At 38.8% G+C, this 18,840-nt stretch overlaps 1 protein-coding gene across 1 annotated transcript in view; it reads right to left on the reverse strand.

Annotated features, from left to right (window-relative positions):
- The window catches only part of TTK (TTK protein kinase), a 45,847-nt gene that overhangs the window by 13,276 nt on the left and 13,731 nt on the right, over nucleotides 1–18,840 (reverse strand). Inside the window, exons 12-19 of the mRNA XM_053603274.1 lie at nucleotides 16,660–16,808; nucleotides 13,631–13,764; nucleotides 11,531–11,657; nucleotides 8,573–8,665; nucleotides 4,732–4,889; nucleotides 4,456–4,607; nucleotides 3,083–3,207; nucleotides 1,423–1,503 (exon numbers count right to left, since the gene is read on the reverse strand). Coding sequence (XP_053459249.1) covers nucleotides 1,423–1,503; nucleotides 3,083–3,207; nucleotides 4,456–4,607; nucleotides 4,732–4,889; nucleotides 8,573–8,665; nucleotides 11,531–11,657; nucleotides 13,631–13,764; nucleotides 16,660–16,808 — 1,019 coding nt within the window. The remainder of the gene's footprint in view (nucleotides 1–1,422; nucleotides 1,504–3,082; nucleotides 3,208–4,455; nucleotides 4,608–4,731; nucleotides 4,890–8,572; nucleotides 8,666–11,530; nucleotides 11,658–13,630; nucleotides 13,765–16,659; nucleotides 16,809–18,840) is intronic.

An 18,840-nucleotide genomic window follows, 5' to 3' on the forward strand; every position in this document is an offset into this window, starting at 1 on the left:
ACACTGGTTGTATAAACCAAGAAGCTAGGGAAAAAATAAGCCTGAAGAGAATACCAGAGGAAATTAACAAAGACAGAAGCAGAAGTTATAAAGCAAATAAAAACAGAATTCAAGAACAAAATCAAGACCTGGTTCTTTAAGATCAATGAAACCATGGCAATTCCAATCAAGAAACAAAAAAAAGAAAAAAGACAACAAATCTTAAGTTTCAGGAGAAAAGTAGAGGCTAAACAGATATAAGAAGAATTTTATAAGAGAGAACATTTGACAAAATTTTATGCAAGTAATTTGAAAAAAATTTAAAAGCCATAATTTTTCTAGGAAGGAAAATATAATTTAGTAAATAAAAGCATATTTATCAAGCAATGATGTTGAGCTAGACAAGGTATTAAGTATTTTATATTCTTCTTAATTCTCAATGTCTTTTACTACAGGTGCTGTTGATAAGTCCAATTTATAGATAAGGAAACTGAGCAAGCTAAGTCACTTAGCCAAAGACAGACGTTAATGAAGAGGCAGAGCCAAGCCTGACAAGAACACAGACTCGGGGGCAGCAACATGTATCACATCCCCTGATCACACTGATGTCAGATACAAGATAAACTTGGGGCGGCGCCTGTGGCTCAGTGAGTAGGGCGCCGGCCCCATATAACCGAGGGTGAACTGCAACAAACCCAGCCCCGGCTGAAATGCAACAAAAAAATAGCTGGGCATTGTGGCGGGCGCCTGTAGTCCCAGCTGCTTGGAAGGCTGAGGCAAGAGAATCACATAAGCCCAAGAGCTGGAGGTTGCTGTGAGCCGTGTGACGCCACGGCACTCTACCCAGGGCAGTAAAGTGAGACTCTGCCTCTACAAAAAAAAAAAAGAAACTCAAGGCATCCTGGCAGGCAAAATGGGCCCCTGTTAAGGGGCACCAACTGGGTTAACACAAAGCTCTATGAGGTGGTGAAATAAATAAGTGGAAAAGTAGCTATACTTGAGCTATACTTGTAAATGTAAAATTCACAAATGGTACAAAATAAACTATTTAATATAAGAATCAGAGAGGAAGGGCTGGGCAAGTGGCTCACACTTGTATTTCTAGCACTCTTGGAGGCCAAGGCGGATGGACTGCCTGAGCTCAGGAGTTTGAAACTATCCTGAGCCAGACGGAGACCTTGTCTCTAAAAATAGGCAGGCATTGGGGCTACTTGGAAGGCTGAGGCAAGAGAATCACCTGAGCTAAAAGTTTGTGGTTGCTGTGAGCTATGATGCCACTGCCTCAGCCCCAGGGCAACAGAGTGAGTCTCTGTCTCATAAAAACAAATAAAGAAAACAAACAAACAAACAAGAAGAGTCAGAAAGAAAAAAAAAAAGACAGCAGTGTCTTTGTAACAGCCTAAAATGTTTTAGAACTTAAGATGCAAATAATCTTTATGCTACCTTTGACTTGGACTTCCCATTCTCTCTTGATGAAGACATATCCTTGATTGCTTCTGGGGGCATATAATTAACTGTGCCAACCTACGTGAAAAGTCAGAGAAACACAAATCATTGAAAATATTTTATTCTGCTTTAAATTTTTTAAAAACATAAATGCTAGATTCTTGGAAACTTGGATATTTACAGATTCTGGTTATATACTTGAACACTTGAACAACTGCCAACAATGGTAAGATATAAATTAAATTTCTTCACAAGTCCGCCTTAATGAATTGGCGGCGTGATCAGAAAGACAGACGTCTTCAGAATGCTGTGCTTTTCCTACGATCACAGTGGACTACTAGTAATGTCTGCATGAGAAACTGCGCAGGCTAAAATGCTATTAACGGAGGGACCTGATTATGGTTCATTTTTGTGCTAGAATAGGCTCAACATGTTTAAAAAGAAACCCATCAATCAGACAAACAATATAGAAACATCTGTCTGTCTCTCAGTACTACTTGGGCCCGAGTCCAGACTGAGATGGAATGGGATGGGCATCTAAATCACATGAGTTTCTATAATAGAATTACACCAGCTGACACCACATTCATTTATTCTAAAATAAATGGTTTGGCGTGGCACAGAGGCTCACACCTGTAATCCTAGCACACTGGGAGGCTGAGGTGGTGGGAGGGTCACTTAAGGCCAGGCCTGGGAAACATAGCAAAACTCAATCTCCACAAAAAATTAAAAACTAGCTGGGCATGGTGGCATACCACAGTGAAATAGCTGGGAGGGTTGGGAGGGTTATCAAGATCACTGGAGCCCAGGAGTTAGAGGTTGCAGTGAGCTATGATCGCACCACTGAACTCCAATTTAGGTAACAAAGTAAGAACCTGTCTCTAAAATAAACAAATACATAAATTAAATGGTTCTGCTTTCAAACATAGGCTCTTGTCACAGAAGGTGGACAAGCTGATTTACAACTCATTGTTCAACTACACTTTTGATATAAAGAGAAATGACTGTCAAATAAAAGTGTTTGAAAGCAATGCCACCCATCTGTTCCTCTTTCCAAAGCCCAGTTTTATTCTCAGGATCAAGGCAGACCCACATCAGAAACCCGTATACGTGGGATGCATCATCTGGGCTCCAAGCGAGATGGCCTTTTAGTCTTGCTGTTGTACAGCTCTAGTTTCAGGGGCCGTCGTCAAGTCAGCTATTTCACATCTTAAGAAATGTTTTTCCAACTTCACATATAGGGAAAGCTCTGCTTCTCTAGAAGAATAAAAATAACCTGACCTCATGGACAATGAAAAACAGGTAACCATAATTCCTCCTTTGTTATCAAGAAATTCTGAGCCCAAGTCTCAGGACAATTTTAGATCATAACCAATGTGATCTCCAAGGCAGGTATTCCAGTGTCTCTACCTCAGCTACAGGAAAGGCATTCAAAATCGCTGGATACATTCTATCTGGTCATGACTTCCTCTTCTTAATTACATGATCATGATTTTGATTTTTTTGTACTTACAGTATATATTCATATTAAATGGCTTAAAATCCTTTAAAGATGAAGGAGGTAAAAAATATCATAACCATTAGCAAATAATACTACATAGGTAAAAAGAAATTGATCTCTGCTGTGAAGTATCCAACCATTTCCTCAAAGTCTTACCTGAGAATCTTTGACAATACTTGTTGTATCTGGTTGCATTTGGTTTGCGATCCCAAAATCAATTAGCTTTAGCATCCCATCAACTATGAGAAAGTTGGCAGGTTTCAGATCACTGTGAACAATGCCTTCAAAATAAAAATCCTTTTTAATATGAGACAATGTACAATACTCCAAGGACAAACATTTCACAATGTGCAGGTAAGGTAGTTTCCCGGAGGCAGTGAATACAATTAAATAATAACTGTGTATATATTCTACAAACACACAGCTCTGATCATGAAACAGGAACTGTCCCGAGTTCCACTGCTTGCACAGTCCCGAGTCACCTCACCCTCAGCACAGAGCTGAGCAAACACGGTTATCATCCCCAAGAAAGTGAGGAAACCAAGACAGTGCGAATTTAGGGAATTGTTCCAGTCACACAGCTCAGTGCCAGTGCCAGTGCCAGGCAGTGTGGTTTCAGGATCTATCCTACCACTCCGATTCCCTGGCCACTAGCGAGCATTGTAAACTACAGTGCCAGATGGTAAGACCGCAGTTACTGGTGAGCTATCTCTTAACTTACATAGAGAGATGATGAGGAGATAAATTACAATTATCTAGGTCAATGGCTATTTAAAAAAAAAAAAAAAAAAAAAATAGGACAAAGCCAGAGAAAAGCCTTAAAAAGAGTCAAGGCCAAGTACAAGTACAACCAAACCAAGAAAGTAGGCCTGACAGTGAAAAAGTAAAACCAGCTATATTTTCAGGATGCCTGCACCCCAAAGTCTCAGATCTGCTCTAATCCGAGTTAAGAATCAAGGACTATATTAACACAGAGTCAAAGACATTTTGCATTATGGATAAGAGACTTGATATTCTCCTATATTCTTTGGGATACTCGATTCTTTTATTATTTTATTTTATCTTATCCTACTTATCTGTGAGACAGAGTCTCAGTCTATCATTCCATCTAGAGTGCTGTGGCATCATCACAGCTCACAGCACAGCTCACAGCAACATTCCTGCCTCAGCCGCCCAAGTAGCTGGGACTATAGGTGCATGCCACTGTGCCTAGCCAATTTTTTCTATTTTTAGTAGAAAAGGGGTCTTGCTCTGGCTCAGGCTGATCTTGAACTCCTGACCTTAAGTGATGCTCCCACCTTGGCCTGTCAGAGTGCTAGGATTACAGGTGTGAGTCACTGTGCCCAGCTAGATTAATAACAGTATTTTAAGAAATGGTTTGTTCCCTAATCCTTAAATATACTTTCAATTATTTAGATCATCTTGTTAAAGATGCCAGTAACCAATGCCTTAAATATATATGTATTCCTCTAAGATGGCATTATTAACACATATTCTAACTTTGCACATATAAAGAGATTTTTAAATACCATGTTGGTGGATTGTGTGAACAGCTTCCAACATATTTTTCCAGTAACTCTTGCGTTCCCACGGATCGACAGATTTTTTCTTTTTAAGCCAACTATTCAGATCAATGTTTCCACACTCCATTACCATGTAGATGTACTGGCCTGTGATTTCACTGCAATTCAAAACGAAGGACCAAAGCAGTAAATAGCCAGGTTCTCTCAATTAAGATTTACTAAGTATTTACCTGAAGAATTCTGGCAGAAAATTTTCTTTGTAAATTTAGAAAGAATTCTTACTGATCATAGAGTCGGATGATCTTATCACTGTGCTGCTGGAGCTTGTTCAGGTAGGCGATTTCGTTGCGGTAGCTCTCCATAGTCTGCGCATCCGCCTCCTCCAGGTTCACGTACTTTATAGCATGTATCTGCTTCTTTTCATTCAGCACCTGAAATACCTACGTGGTAGTAGAACAAAGAGAAAAGTTTAGGGTGCTCTGTTCATACCCTGCCACAAGGCTTCTGAATGCATCAGAGAACAAAGAGAAAAGTTTAGGGTGCTCTGTTCATACTCTGCCACAATGCTTCTGAATTCATCAGAGAACAAAGAGAAAAGTTTAGGGTGCTCTGTTCACACCCTGCCACAATGCTTCTGAATTCATCAGAGAATTTTTCTTTTTAATGAGGAAGGGCATAGGTCTTCCTTATCCTGCCCAGGCAGACCAACCTCCAGGAACTCTCCCGTGTTTCACAGAAGCTCCTACATTTATTAGACAACTTTAGGTTGAGAAAATGCCGAAGGGAAAACTAAATAACTAAAATTAAATAACTAAAAGTTTCTGGGCTTGTTTTGAGTATAAAATGAAAAACAAATACTAAAAATAGTAGCCTGTCCCTAACCACCTATATAGTGGGCAGTCAACAGCCCAAAGGGATAAACCAACTTTCTATATTTAAAAAAAAAAAAAAAAATTGCATTTCACATGTGTTCATAACAGTCCTTTGGACCCACTGATAATGTGTCTAATTTTTGGCAAACAGGACACAGGAATAATGCTTCTAAAATCCCAGATTCAAAAACAAAATACTAGCGTACACAAGAACAACTGTATTCCTTTATCCCCTTTGACAAATGTTTAAGGAAAACATCATTGACCTTGACTCCTCAGCAGATACTGGGAAAGAATAAGAAAAGAGCCCAAGTGTAAGTGAAAGCCTTTAGGGAAGTGTCAGTTTCTTTTCATTTTTAAGCACAAATCTCTTAACAAAGCATTCCTGGCTTTACTTAGCAAATTAGAGGGAGATGGACCATAAAATAGGGATAGGGCAAGAGGCAACAGAAAATAATAATGAAAATGATGAAAGGAATTTGAAATAACAGGATAAAGCCACTTCATACGTAGTTATAAGGCAAACAGCCTCATAAATCTCAGGAAACTGAGAACACCTACTGTTGTGTGGTACAAAATCAACACCTGTGACCCTGAATGTGATACTGTATCTTACTGGTGTGCTGTTTAATAAGGTATGAAGTGGTATATTTGTGCAATGATGATTTTTGAGCATAAAAATAGAATTTAAAGATTATAGAAAATACCTCCCCCAAAATTTTAAGATACAAAATTTAAGACCAGAAGGAAAAAGCTGCGTTTGAATTCCAGCTCCATCCTTATCAGTAGCCCAACCTCAGATAAGTTCCTGAGTCTCTCTAAGACTAAATGTTGTTAGCAGGACTACTACACGGGCTGGGCGGATGACTGAGCTGGCCGAGGTCTGCAGCGTCCTGAGTGTGCTGGAGTCAGCATTCAAGACATTCAGGTCAGAATAAAGTACACATGGCAAACTTATCAGACGTACCAGAAAACAGACTTGTAGTATATTAAAGTTATTCATATAAGAAGATTCCAAAGTTTTGAACAAATGAAACTTTTAACTTTTTGCATGCAGGTATTTATAAGCCGTATTTCCACTTCACAGAGACAGCATCAGTGTTATGATTTGCTAGTTTCACGGGAAATTAAGGAAAGGGGGACTAGTTAGTGCAGTGTCTTAACCACACTGGTCAGCCCCATGACCACTCTAGATGCTCTTACATAGTAAAAGTTGGCCACTACCTCCACTTTGGAACAGGCAGAATGTACATGGTATAAATAGTTTCATAAAGCATGCTTTTCTCGGAGGCATGTTGATTTTCTTCAACTCCATCATAATCATTAAATTAAATGATAATTTAAGTCAGGTGTCCTCAAACTGCGGTCGGTGGGCCACATGAAGTGGTATGAATTGTATTTGTTCCCGTTTTGTTTTTTACTTCAAAATAAGGTATGTGCAGTGTGCATAGGAATTTGTTCATAGTTTTTTTTTTTTTTAACTATAGTCCAGCCCTCCAACAGTCTGAGGGACAGTAAATTGGCCCCCTGTTTAGAAAGTTTGAGGACGCCTGGTTTAAGTGAACTCAGAAAAGACAGGACAGTCATAACGTTAACCACTTGGACCCTGACTTAATCACACTTACTTCATTACACTCCAAGGAAAACAACATTTAAAACACCATTAACACTACTCTACACGCTCTGAACACATGCAGCTGAATGAATACCTCTCATAATTAAGTGTGAACACCTTGGCACTATGAAAATGTAGCCAAATAACTAATAAGATAAAAAAATTAAAACCCCCAAAGAACTAATAAGTAATAAATATTAACTGAAGAATTTCTATCAAAGCAGTTAAATTGGGTAATTCAAAGACTGAGGCTCAGCACCTGTAGCTCAGAGGCTAGGGTGCCAGCCACCTACACCGGGGCTGGCGGGTTCGAACCCAGCCCGGGCCTGCCAAACAATAATCACAACTGCAACAAAAAAATAGCCAGGCGTTGTGGCAGGTGCCTGTAGAGAATCTACTGTGAGAATCCAGGAGAAAACACAATCGTTGCTTCAACCAAAGTGATGCCACTGGGGCTGAAGAGACAGTTGGCTCAGAGGCAGAGCCAACAAGGCCTGCTGACCAGCTCATGTGTGCACGAAGGTAAGAGGGGTCCATTTTTTTCACCAAGAAATTGGAAGAATGAAGTGGCATTTACAGAAATGGGAGAGCCCATGGAGCAAGAGTGGTGCTGGACATGATGTTTAAATGCAGAACCAGCCTGGATATTCAAGTCTGAAATTCAAAGCAGAGGTCTGAGCTCGAAATATAAATCTAAAAGTTTGTAGCATATACATGGTACTTAAAATGGTGAGCCCGCAGAACATCACTGGAATGAGTAAGTCTATGAGAAAGAAGAAAAGAGGCTGAGGACTGTGCCGTTGGCAGTAACTCACCGAGGTCAAGGGCAAGAGGAAGGCGATAGAAATGGCCAGTGTGAGAAAACAAAAAAAAATCAACAGAGAAAAATAATAACTGTCTCAACTGCTGCTGAGTAACCCCAAATCAAAGCTAAGAATTAGGTATGGCAAAAATATACATCACTGGCATCTTGATTAGTTGTTCTGGAGAATCATAAAGGTGAAAATGAAGTAGATTTAAGAGAATAGAATGATGGGGTGGCGCCTGTGGCTCAAGGAGTAGGGCGCCAGTCCCATATGCCAGAGGTGGTGGGTTCAAACCCAGCCCTGGCCAAAAAAAAAAAAAAAAAAAAGAGAATAGAATGATAATTAAAGATGATTAAGTTTAAATAATGGTTAAGATGGCTTCTATCCACAGAGAATTAGAACCATGTAAATTTAGAAAATAATCTAATTCCAGAAACTTATTGGTTATTAAACTGATTGTGAAATTAAAAACTTAAAACAAAATCCATTCGTGAAAATCCTTACAGAATGGTCCTAAGCATATTAGCAATTCACATCATGGTCTGACTTGGTTTTGGAAAGATTCTTTTGTGATAACACGTAGTGGTCACCTGTCACCCCAGTCAGTGCCATGTTATTATTAGAGAAGAAATTTGGAAGCACGAGATCTACAGATGTGCCCTGTGGGGCCGGCAGGAAGAGGAGGGCAGGGTAAGACCACCTTTTTGGCTCAACACTACCCTGGGCTCCTAGAGTGAAGAAAAAAGCCCTCATGGGTAAAAAGACAAAAAAAGAAAAGAAAAAAAGCTTAAAATATTTGTATTCATTTCTTGAATATATAAGATACTTACTTTGCTTGAGCCTCCACTTCCTATCTGCTTTAAGATGGAATACATTCTTCCTTTAACTGAAATGCATTCATTTGCTGACGAGGATGCTGAAATCTAAATAATTATAATATATAAATAAAGGTTCAAAGAATATCATAAGAAACTACCTTACAATTGGTATGGTAAACTGCTCCCTATTTTCAATTATCTTAAATCTTACGTAGTTATGTATATTATAATATTTTAAAAAGGAAACTAGCTCTACATAATCAAAGAGATAAAAACTTTTTATCATTTTTCATGTTCCCTTTCTGTTCTTTTTCCTTATACTGCTTTACTTCCATTCACACATACATGTACCTATAGACAGGGTGGTCCTATGCATTTATACAGTGTGGTTGTGTGCATTTTAAATTGCACACTATTTTAAACTGCACACGAACTTTACGGCCACCCTGTGTGTGTGTCTCTCTCACACACACACACTTCTATCTATATTCCTTTTTCTTATTTAGCATCACATTATGAAGGAAGCAAAGCACTAAGGCTGCTGAGAGCTCCGAGCCAATCAGACAAATGCAAATTTTCATCAATTCCCTTCTCTGTGCTGAGTGATCTTCAACAAGTTACTTAATTTCTCAAAACTTTAGCAACTTCCTCAGCAAACTTTCAACCGGTGTACTATATTGTGTACAACGTGCCCCTCATCTCTTCCTGGATGTCTCTGGAGGATGTGTCTGTTTACCTACAAATGCAGTGAACAGGTGGTGCGCTGAGGACTTAATCTGAGCTGATAAAGAAGTTGAAACAAAGAATGCCTGATTAGCTGATAAACCAAGCTGAAACAAGGTCCAAATAAACATTAGTTTAAGTCCTGTTTTAGAGTCTAAATGGTGGAATCTTTCGTGTCATTTCCTTCTACTAAACAAAAAGATAAGGATCCTAATTTAACTGCTGGGGTTCAGAGACGCTGTTGAGTCATAAAATATGTTTCCTGTAAGAAAATATCAGGCTTTGAAATTCCAACCAGCCCCCGCCCTTTTTGGGCCTCCCCTCTCTCTCTTCTTTCAAACTTAATCTGTGAACATGTTTGTGGGAAAAAAGTAGTTTAATGTCCTTCTCCCCTGGCTGCTGCATAAATAAAATAATTCTAACTTATTTCTGATTCAGCACCAATGAGACGTTCAGTTTCCCACACAGGACACCTCACACCCCTTGGTCTACCCACCTCACCATAGCCAGATCTTCAGACTACAAATTAGATCATTTCCCTTCCCTGTTCAACCTTGTCCACAGCCTCACAGACCTCCCAGGGTTAAATGTAAGGGCCCAGCAGAAACTCCTGTTCACCCCACTCCTTCCTGAGCTCTGGCCACTGTGGACTCTTCTTAGCTCCCTCCTGATGCCGGCCCCTTTAGAAAGCTCCCCGAGACTCCTCCAAGCCACTTCACTCGTCACCACCTAAATAATTATAATCGCCTTTTAGATTTCAACTCAAACAGAGCCTGACACTAACAATAGCTCTGTAAACGTGTTTAGAATCAGTGTATGGGCAAACTTGATCATTTTTCTCTTTTTCCTTTGTAATTTATTATATTGTTTCAATTCTCAAAACACTATTACCTTTTCCCATTGGTTAGTATAATCCATTATTAGCTATTGTTTTTGTCTATTACATTTTTAAATTATGGCAAAATATATATAACATAAAATTTCCTGTTTTAACCATTTTTATGTTCCAATCAGTGGCAATTAAGTCCCTTCGTGCTGTGCAAACATCACGACATCCACCTCTGGAGCCCTACTGTCGCTGCACAGGGAACCCTGCCCATTAGCCACCGCTTCTTCACTCCCTCCTCCCCCAGCTCCTGAGAGCCACGTTCCACCTTCTGCCAATTAACGTTTTTCAATCAGTTGACTTTTATAATTACTCAATTTTGCTATTTATTTCAATAAAAATTGCTGCCAACATTTCTTATTTACTAAGTGTCATGCTCTGTCTCAAGAGTCACATACACATTAACTAATTTACTCTTCACAACCATCCTGTGATTTATTTTATAGATGATGAATCAAGCAGACAGTCCTGTAACTTGCAAAAGCTCACAGCACTGCTAAGTAGTGAGGCCCAGATCGATGCCTGGGCAGTCTGGCTGCCTGCAAGGCCTGTGTTTTCCACCAATGTTAAACTGCCTCGGAGATAGTTATTAGAAACTGATTTTAGTTATTAGTGTCAAGAGTACTTAACTTGTCTTCACACAGCAATGTAATTGCTTCACCAGCAAAAAATTTTTCCTCTAAGTTTATAACAATTATAATGCATTCTAGTAGTACCTCTTGTTGTTATTCTTTTTGTTTTTTTTTTTTTTTGTAGAGACAGAGTCTCTCTTTACTGCCCTCGGGTAGAGTGCCATGATATCACATGGCTCGCAGCAACCTCTAACTCTTGGGCTTACGCGATTCTCCTGCCTCAGCCTCCCGAGCAGCTGGGACTACAGGCGCCCGCCACAACGCCCGGCTATTTTTTTGTTACAGTTTGGCTGGGGCTGGGTTTGAACCCGCCACCCTCGGCATATGGGGCCGGCGCCCTACTCACTGAGCCACAGGTGCCGCCCCTCTTGTTATTCTGATATTCTCAAAAATTACTTTCTCAAACGAACTGTACAATAATTAACAAAGGAAATGAAGCTGTTCACTAAAAAATAGTTAACTGGGATAAAATGTGACCCTGACTATAAGAGAAATTTTATTCAGCTATTCAAACGGGATCCTTTGGCCTAGTTAACTTTCGTTACTAATAACTAACCTCGCAAAGTTGCTAGGCGTACACTCATTAGGATATCAGAAAACTTTTGCCTGAGGGGAGTAAGAAGGGACAAGTACTTAAGACCTTTCTTGACACTTAGATGCTACAAAAATAAAAATCTGTGAAACTGAGTGTACCTTCACATAGAGCATCACACACAGAGCTTACCACACCTGTAAATGCTGAAGTGGGGTCGCAGGTATCTGCTGCTGTGGCTGCTGGAAATAGGCAAATTGGCTATAAGGTGTTGACAGCTGATGAGCAGGTGGAAAGTCATCCTTCACAACTGGAGTTCTAAAACTAGGAAAGATTCCTTTTAATTTAAAACATTAAAATTTTAAAAACAAGATTTTGAACCCATTTTCCTCTGTTTTAGAAGGTTGATATGAATTTAAAGGTGTTATATCAAACCGAACCTAAGTTACTTTTCATAATGCAGACGATTATTTCTTTGTTCTAGATATCCCACCACTGATATTTTATTATGAGAATTCTTTCTGAACATAATTTTTTGGACCCAGACAAGAAATCCTTGTTAGTAACATAAATATGATGGCATTTAAAATATGGACTTAGGATTATTTTATAAGAATTTAGACAAGGCTAAAGTCTGTTTATGGCTGATCATAATTTTTTTAGTGTTTTTAACAATAATGTTCTCTAACGGCCTGCTAGGAACATCTGAAAAGCATTCATGTCAGAGTCTGGCCTTGAAACTTCACTCTGCCGAGCACACATTAGTTGTTTGCTACCGTGTCCTCAGCACCTAGAACAGTGCTCGGCACCAAAGAGCTGCATAAATATTTGTTAGTATTAAATAAAAACACAGGAGACACCCATATCACTATTTTAGTTAGCAAGCCTTCCTTAAAATTCCCCAAATACAATAAAATGAGGCAACATACAGTAAAATTGTACTAAATGGGTAAGAGGTTGGGTTATAAAATCTCTAAGCCTAGCTCTACTTAAAAAAAAAAGGATTATATTTTGAAAATTAAAAGCAAAAGGCCTGATGGACTTAAGCTATGCTCTAAGACTCTAAAAACACAGCTGCTCACCCACCCAGAAGAAAAAAAAAAGAAAATCACTCTATCATAGGGACATTTGCACTAGATTGTTTATCGCAGCTCAATGTACAATCGCCAAGATGTAGAAACAACCTAAATGCCCATCAACCCAAGAACGGATTAACAAGCTGTAGTATATGTTTACCATAGAATACTATTCAGCCACTAAAAAAGATGGTGACTTCACATCTTTTGTATTAACCTGGATGGAGTTGAAACACAATCTCCTTAGTGAAGTATCACAAGAATGGAGAAGCAAGTATCCAATGTACTTAATTCTAATATGAAACCAGGAGATGAAGTAATTCACGCCCATACAAGAGAAAAACTCAGTTCGGTTCAAACTGGGGGCGGCACAATGTAAGGGTATAGGGCACACATCCTGAGGGCGGGACACAACCAGCACAGGGACTCAACCTAACGGATTCAAACACTGTAACCTAGTTGTCTGCATCCTCACATTAGTCCAAAATGAAAAACAAAACAAACAATAACAACAACAACAAAACAGCCACTAGCAGAAGGCTCCATGTACCACCTCCCTGTACTTCCTTGCTCTGAACTGTCTCCCTGTGGCTGCTGCAGCGTCCCTCATGCTCCCTGTGAGTCAGCACAGACCAAGGCCTTCACCCGTCTCGCTCCCATCCTCTCAAATCCTACGCCTTCCGACACCCCCAGAGCTATCTGCAGTAGTCAGCCTACCTCTTCCAGAAACTAGCACCTTCCAGTTAAGGCCTCCTCAGCTAAAAAACTTATCTGTCCGTTGCTCTAGGAATGCTAACCTTTAAAATCTCTCTCTCTCGGGTGGCGCCTGTGGCTCAGCGGGTAGGGCGCCGGTCCCATATGCCGGAGGTGGCGGGTTCAAACCCAGCCCCGGCCAAAAAAAAAAAATCTCTCTCTCTCTCTCAGAGAGGTGTCTGGGGTGGTATAAGAAGTTTTGCCTCCTTAGGGTCTTAACAGGTTGTAGGTGCAGATCACAATATGACCAGCACCCCCAATCACAGCAGTCCTTACAAATATGTATTATGGTAACCACTTCCCCCTTCCTATTTTACAGATGAAAAAACTGATACTGAGAAAAATAACATGAATTTGGAAAAGTCTTTAAACAAGTAAAGGAGCAGGATTCAACCTGACATCTATCAAGCCAGAAGCCCATGCTACTCTACTGTTATACCCTGCCTCCCAAGTGCCAACAGTAATTACCAGCTCATGTAATCATCCAAATTATTGCTGCGTGGTGTCTTACAAATAGATTTTGGATCAAACCATTTAGGTGCTGATATTGGTGGTGACTGCTTTGAAACCGAATGAACAGGTTGCTCAAAAGTGGTATGTTTCTGCCAAAACAAAATAAAAAATGGTGAGTTCTTTAATTAGTGACACCTATTCAACAGTTTTACAAACATTACAAGTACTAAAAGAAAATAATAAACTATGAAATATAAAAGCATAATAAAATAGGTAGGTGCATGTAATTCAGACTTTCAGTAACTTTTCAGTACAGTTCTTTCACTACGAACTCTTAAGCCTTGAACTTTCTCCTCAAACATAGAGGGAAGGCACATAAAATTGTTTAACAGAATAGAATCTAACACCCTCCTCAATAGAAGTGTAAAACTTTTAAAATCTGAAATAGTGCTCTGTGCTTCTAAAAATTAGCCTTTCTTTAAAACTGTAGTTTCTATAAAACTACATCTCTCCCTTTCCCCATGTTGCCAAAAACTATTTAGCAAAATTTGGAAAGGCAAATGCCTATTTTGCATTCTCCTTAGGAGAGATAGTCAGTAGGATTCGTCTTGTAAAAATCCCAGACAATGGGAAGCGAATACCCTCTGCAGCTGGGTCAGCAACTCGTTGTCTGCAGACTCAGGCCGAATCTAGCCTGTCATCTGTTTCTGTAAACAAAGTTTTATTGGAACATGGCTATGCCGGTTTACTTACCTATTGTCTGTGGTTTCTGTTTTCATGTTCTAATGGTGCAAAGCCTGCCAGCCCTTTACAGAAAGTATGGACCCCGGCTGTACCATATCTCCATCAAACAGAGAACCACATTTTGCTTGAATACTTTGAGTAACTGAGCACTAAGGTCCACAAAGGTTCCCTTCAATTTTGAGACTGTTTTAGTTACTAGAAGTACACGCAGAAATTAAATTAGTTTCTCTATTGTAACTGCACTCATTATACTCTCAAGAACCACAATGGATAAATCCTTCCTATTAATACTTCCTACTTTTCACTCTTTCAAGTTTCTTTTTAAGTGTACTAGTCAATGGTTTTTACTATATTCACAGTTGTACAACCATCGCCACTATCGAGTTTTAGAATATTTCCTCGTCCAACAATATAAACATCTTAACACAATAATTAAGAAAGTGCGGTGAAGGCTATGTTAACCAGTTTGTTATAAGTATTTCAAATTGTATATAAAACCAGCACATTGTATCCCATAAATGCATTAATGTACACAGCTATGATTTAATAAAAAAAAAATTATGAAACTGAAGGAAAAAAATAAAAAAGAAACCTCATACCATGAGTGGTCTCACTCCCCATACCCCACTTCTCCCAGTCCCTGGAAAGCACTAATCTACTTTCCATCTGTTTGGGATCAGTCTTTTCTAAGCATTTCATTTAAATGAGATCACATAACACGTGACCTTTCGTGCTGAGTTTCTTTCACTGAGCACGTTGTGAACTTCAGTACTTTTTCTTTGCTAAATAATATCCCACTGTGTGGGTGTACCATATTTTGTTTATAAATTCATACAGATGATGGATATTTTGTTATTTCTAACTTTCATGCAATTATGAAAATGCTGCTGTGAATACTCATGTATAAATAATTGTGTGGATACATGTTCCCAATTCTCTTGACTATAAACTTGGGAGCAGAATTGCTGGGTCAGATGATAACTCAATGTTTAACCTTTTGAAGAACTGCCATGCTGTTTTTCGAAGTGACTTCACTACTTTACATTCCCACAAGCAGCATCTGAGGGGTCCAACAGTCTCCATAGCCTCACTAACACTTGTCATTGTCTTTTTAATTATAGCTATGTTGGTAGATGTGAAGTGGTATTAACCGTGGTTTTGATCTGCATTCCCTTAAAGATCCATAAAGGGTTTTCAGTTTCCTTACCATCCTATTAGCTTAAAAGTTCCAAAAAGAAAAAAGGAGATACTTACTTAATATGACCCAAGAGTCAACCTGTCAGGATCCTTACCATCTAACATTTGTTATCTGTGTCTATTCCTTAAATCAGTGGTCCAGAAATCCGGGAAGGGGGAGGTCCCCAAGATCCTTTTCAAAGGGTCTGAGTGGTTAAAAATATTTCTATAATAATACTAAGACAGTATACACCCGTCTCACTTTTATTTTCTCATGAGTTTATGTTGGAAATTTCCAGAGCCTCTATGACATTTTATAATGAAATACATTGAATACAAAAGCAAATTCAAGCCAATGGTTAAAGATATCTGCAAAAACTGTAAAACAATGCCATTCTTATAGTTTCAGAAAATCCTTATTTTTCATAAAAATGTACTTAAATACACATGAGTGTATTATAATTATTTTTAATAAACCAACTAACATTTAAACATTTTATTTTACTTTCTAATATGCAGTTAGTAAACAGAGATAAACATAACCTATATAAAGAACAGCTCTTTAGGTGACTGAGTATAAAGAAGTCCCAAGACCCAAATATTTGAGAATGATGGAATTAGAATCCACTTTTTAAATTTTTATCTGAGCATGGCCGTAGGAAATTATTCAGTGTTGGAGACAACGTTGCATTAGTTGGGGGGGGTGGGCAGCATAGTTTTCTGTGAAGGACAAGAAAGTAAACACTTTAAGCTTTGCAGACCGAGTGGTCTCTAACTGCTTAATTGGGCTGCTACAGCACAACAGCAGACAGACATGGTGAGTGAGTGGGTGTGGCTTATTCCAACAACTCTCTGATCACACAATCAGGCTGGGGACTGGATCGACCCAAGGCCTGCACCCATCCTTCATATAGAAAACAGAAGAGCTTAGTCTGACATATGCTCACACTGAACCTAGACGGCTGCTGATCATTTGTAAACAATAAATCCTTTAAATAAACTATTCCACTAAATATAGTATATAGGCATTTAATAAAAGAAAAAAACATTTAACACAATCATCAAACTTCAGGAATGTATTTTGAACAACAGCAATGGTGTACTTTAGCGGAAAAGAAAGTCACCTCTGTATGAACCTTTCGGGCTGTCTCCGGCATCTGCCATTGATTTGAAGGTACAGCAAGGTTCAGGTGCGAGCATTCCGACATTCTCTTAGACTGCCACTGTTTCTGGTCACCTTCTGGAACTTGAGGTTCTTGGTGCTCTTTAGTTTCTGAAAATGTGTTTGTTGCAATAATAAAACTAAGTCTGAACAATAGAATGTGTTACAAACTGTATCGTATTCTGCTTTTAGAAACAAAGAGAGGAACTAAAAGCTATAAGCCAGCTACTGACAAGTCAGTTTTATAAAGTCGCAACACAGTCACCTTCCTAAATTGTTACTCAGAGCTTATTCAGAGACCATTCTAGATTTAAATGCTCCTGGTCTTCACCCGTAAACAAATAAATAAATCAGTAAAATCTTAATAACACATAAATGGTATAAACAAGTCTTACTAATAAAAAGAAGCTTATTCACCACTTTTCATAAGCTTCTTGTTTAACACAAAAATTGTACCTTATAGTAGCCTATAATTTACTCTCTCAAAGGTCCACCACCACAATATATTTAATATTCTATAAATATTAAAATTCCATTCTTTTCTATGATACTAGATGCAAAAACCCTAAACAAATTAGCACTTGACATACAAGAGATAGCCAACTATGTCCGCATTTGGTTTATTTCTAAATGCAAAGTTTGATTAATATTTGAGAAACAATTTAATTTGCCATAGTAACAGAATGGAGAAGGAATTATGCAGGAAAAAAGCATTTGATGAAATTCAACACCCAAACATCCAATCACACACATACAAAAAAACCTATTAGTAATCTAGGTATAAACAGAACTCAATTTGATAGAGTAGCTACAACCTCTCCAGCAATAATCACACTATGTGTTAAGGGTAAAACACTGTAATAAGGCCTAAGACAAGAGTATAACCTATCATCCCTTTCTAATCATCATTCTACTGGAGATCTTAGCAATTATAATAAAGAAAATAAAAAAAAAGAAATAAAAATGAAAAGGATTAGAAAAAAAGAAAGCTATCCTATCTTTAAACAACATACTTGTGTACCTATAAAAATCCAAACAATCCATAGGAAAATTATTCAGTGGATTTAGCAATGTCACTGTATCTAAGATAGTTATCTATTAATTAATTAATATCTAATTGTACTTTTATATGCTAACAAAAAGTAAAATATGATTTTTTTAAAAGATACCGTTCGTTATCATTATATTAAAAACTATCAGATATACAGGAATAAATCTAGCAAAAGATATATAGGATCTCTACAAAGAAAGTAATTCTCGCGCGGCGCCTGTGGCTCAGTCGGTAAGGCGCCGGCCCCATATACCGAGGGTGGCGGGTTCAAACCCGGCCCCGGCCAAACTGCAACCAAAAAATAGCTGGGCGTTGTGGCGGGCGCCTGTAGTCCCAGCTACTCAGGAGGCTGAGGCAAGAGAATCGCTTAAGCCCAGGAGTTGGAGGTTGCTGTGAGCTGTGTGAGGCCACGGCACTCTACCAAGGGCCATAAAGTGAGACTCTGTCTCTACAAAAAAAAAAAAAAAAGAAAGAAAGTAATTCTCCCCATATTTTCAATGAATGAAAGAATTTGCCAGGTTAGTGGACTGGAAAAATTAACTATAAAGATGTTGACTTGTTCCAAATTTCTTTATAGGTTCAATTAGATCTGTGTTAAAATCCCATTTAGCGCCTGTAGCTCAGTGGTTAGGGCGCTGGCTACATACACCGGAGCTGGCAGGTTCAAACCTGGCCAGGCCTGCCAAACAATGACAACTATAACAAAAAAACAGCTGGGCATTGTGGTCCCAGCTACTTGTGAGGCTGAGGCAAGAGAATCACTCAGCAGTTGTCAACCTGTGGGTCGCAACCCACAGGAACTGTATTAAAGGGTTGCGGCATTAAGAAGGTTGAGAACCACTGGGCGTTGCCCAAGAGTTTGAGTTTCTGTGAGTTGTCATGCCAGGGCACTCTACTAAGGGCTAGTAGAGACTCTGTCTCAAAACAAACAAAAAATCCCTTTTGTTAAAAGTGGTAACTAAAATATTGATGCTAGTATCTATTTGGAAATCCAGAAGGCTGAAAATAGCCAAAATACTCAGGAAGAGGAACAAAGTTGGAAAATTTACACTGACAGAAAAGTAAGACTTACTGCAGTTATGAAGGCAGTAT

Source organism: Nycticebus coucang, chromosome 9 (assembly GCF_027406575.1).
Source record: "Nycticebus coucang isolate mNycCou1 chromosome 9, mNycCou1.pri, whole genome shotgun sequence".
In the NCBI taxonomy this organism is placed as follows: Eukaryota; Metazoa; Chordata; class Mammalia; order Primates; family Lorisidae; genus Nycticebus; species Nycticebus coucang.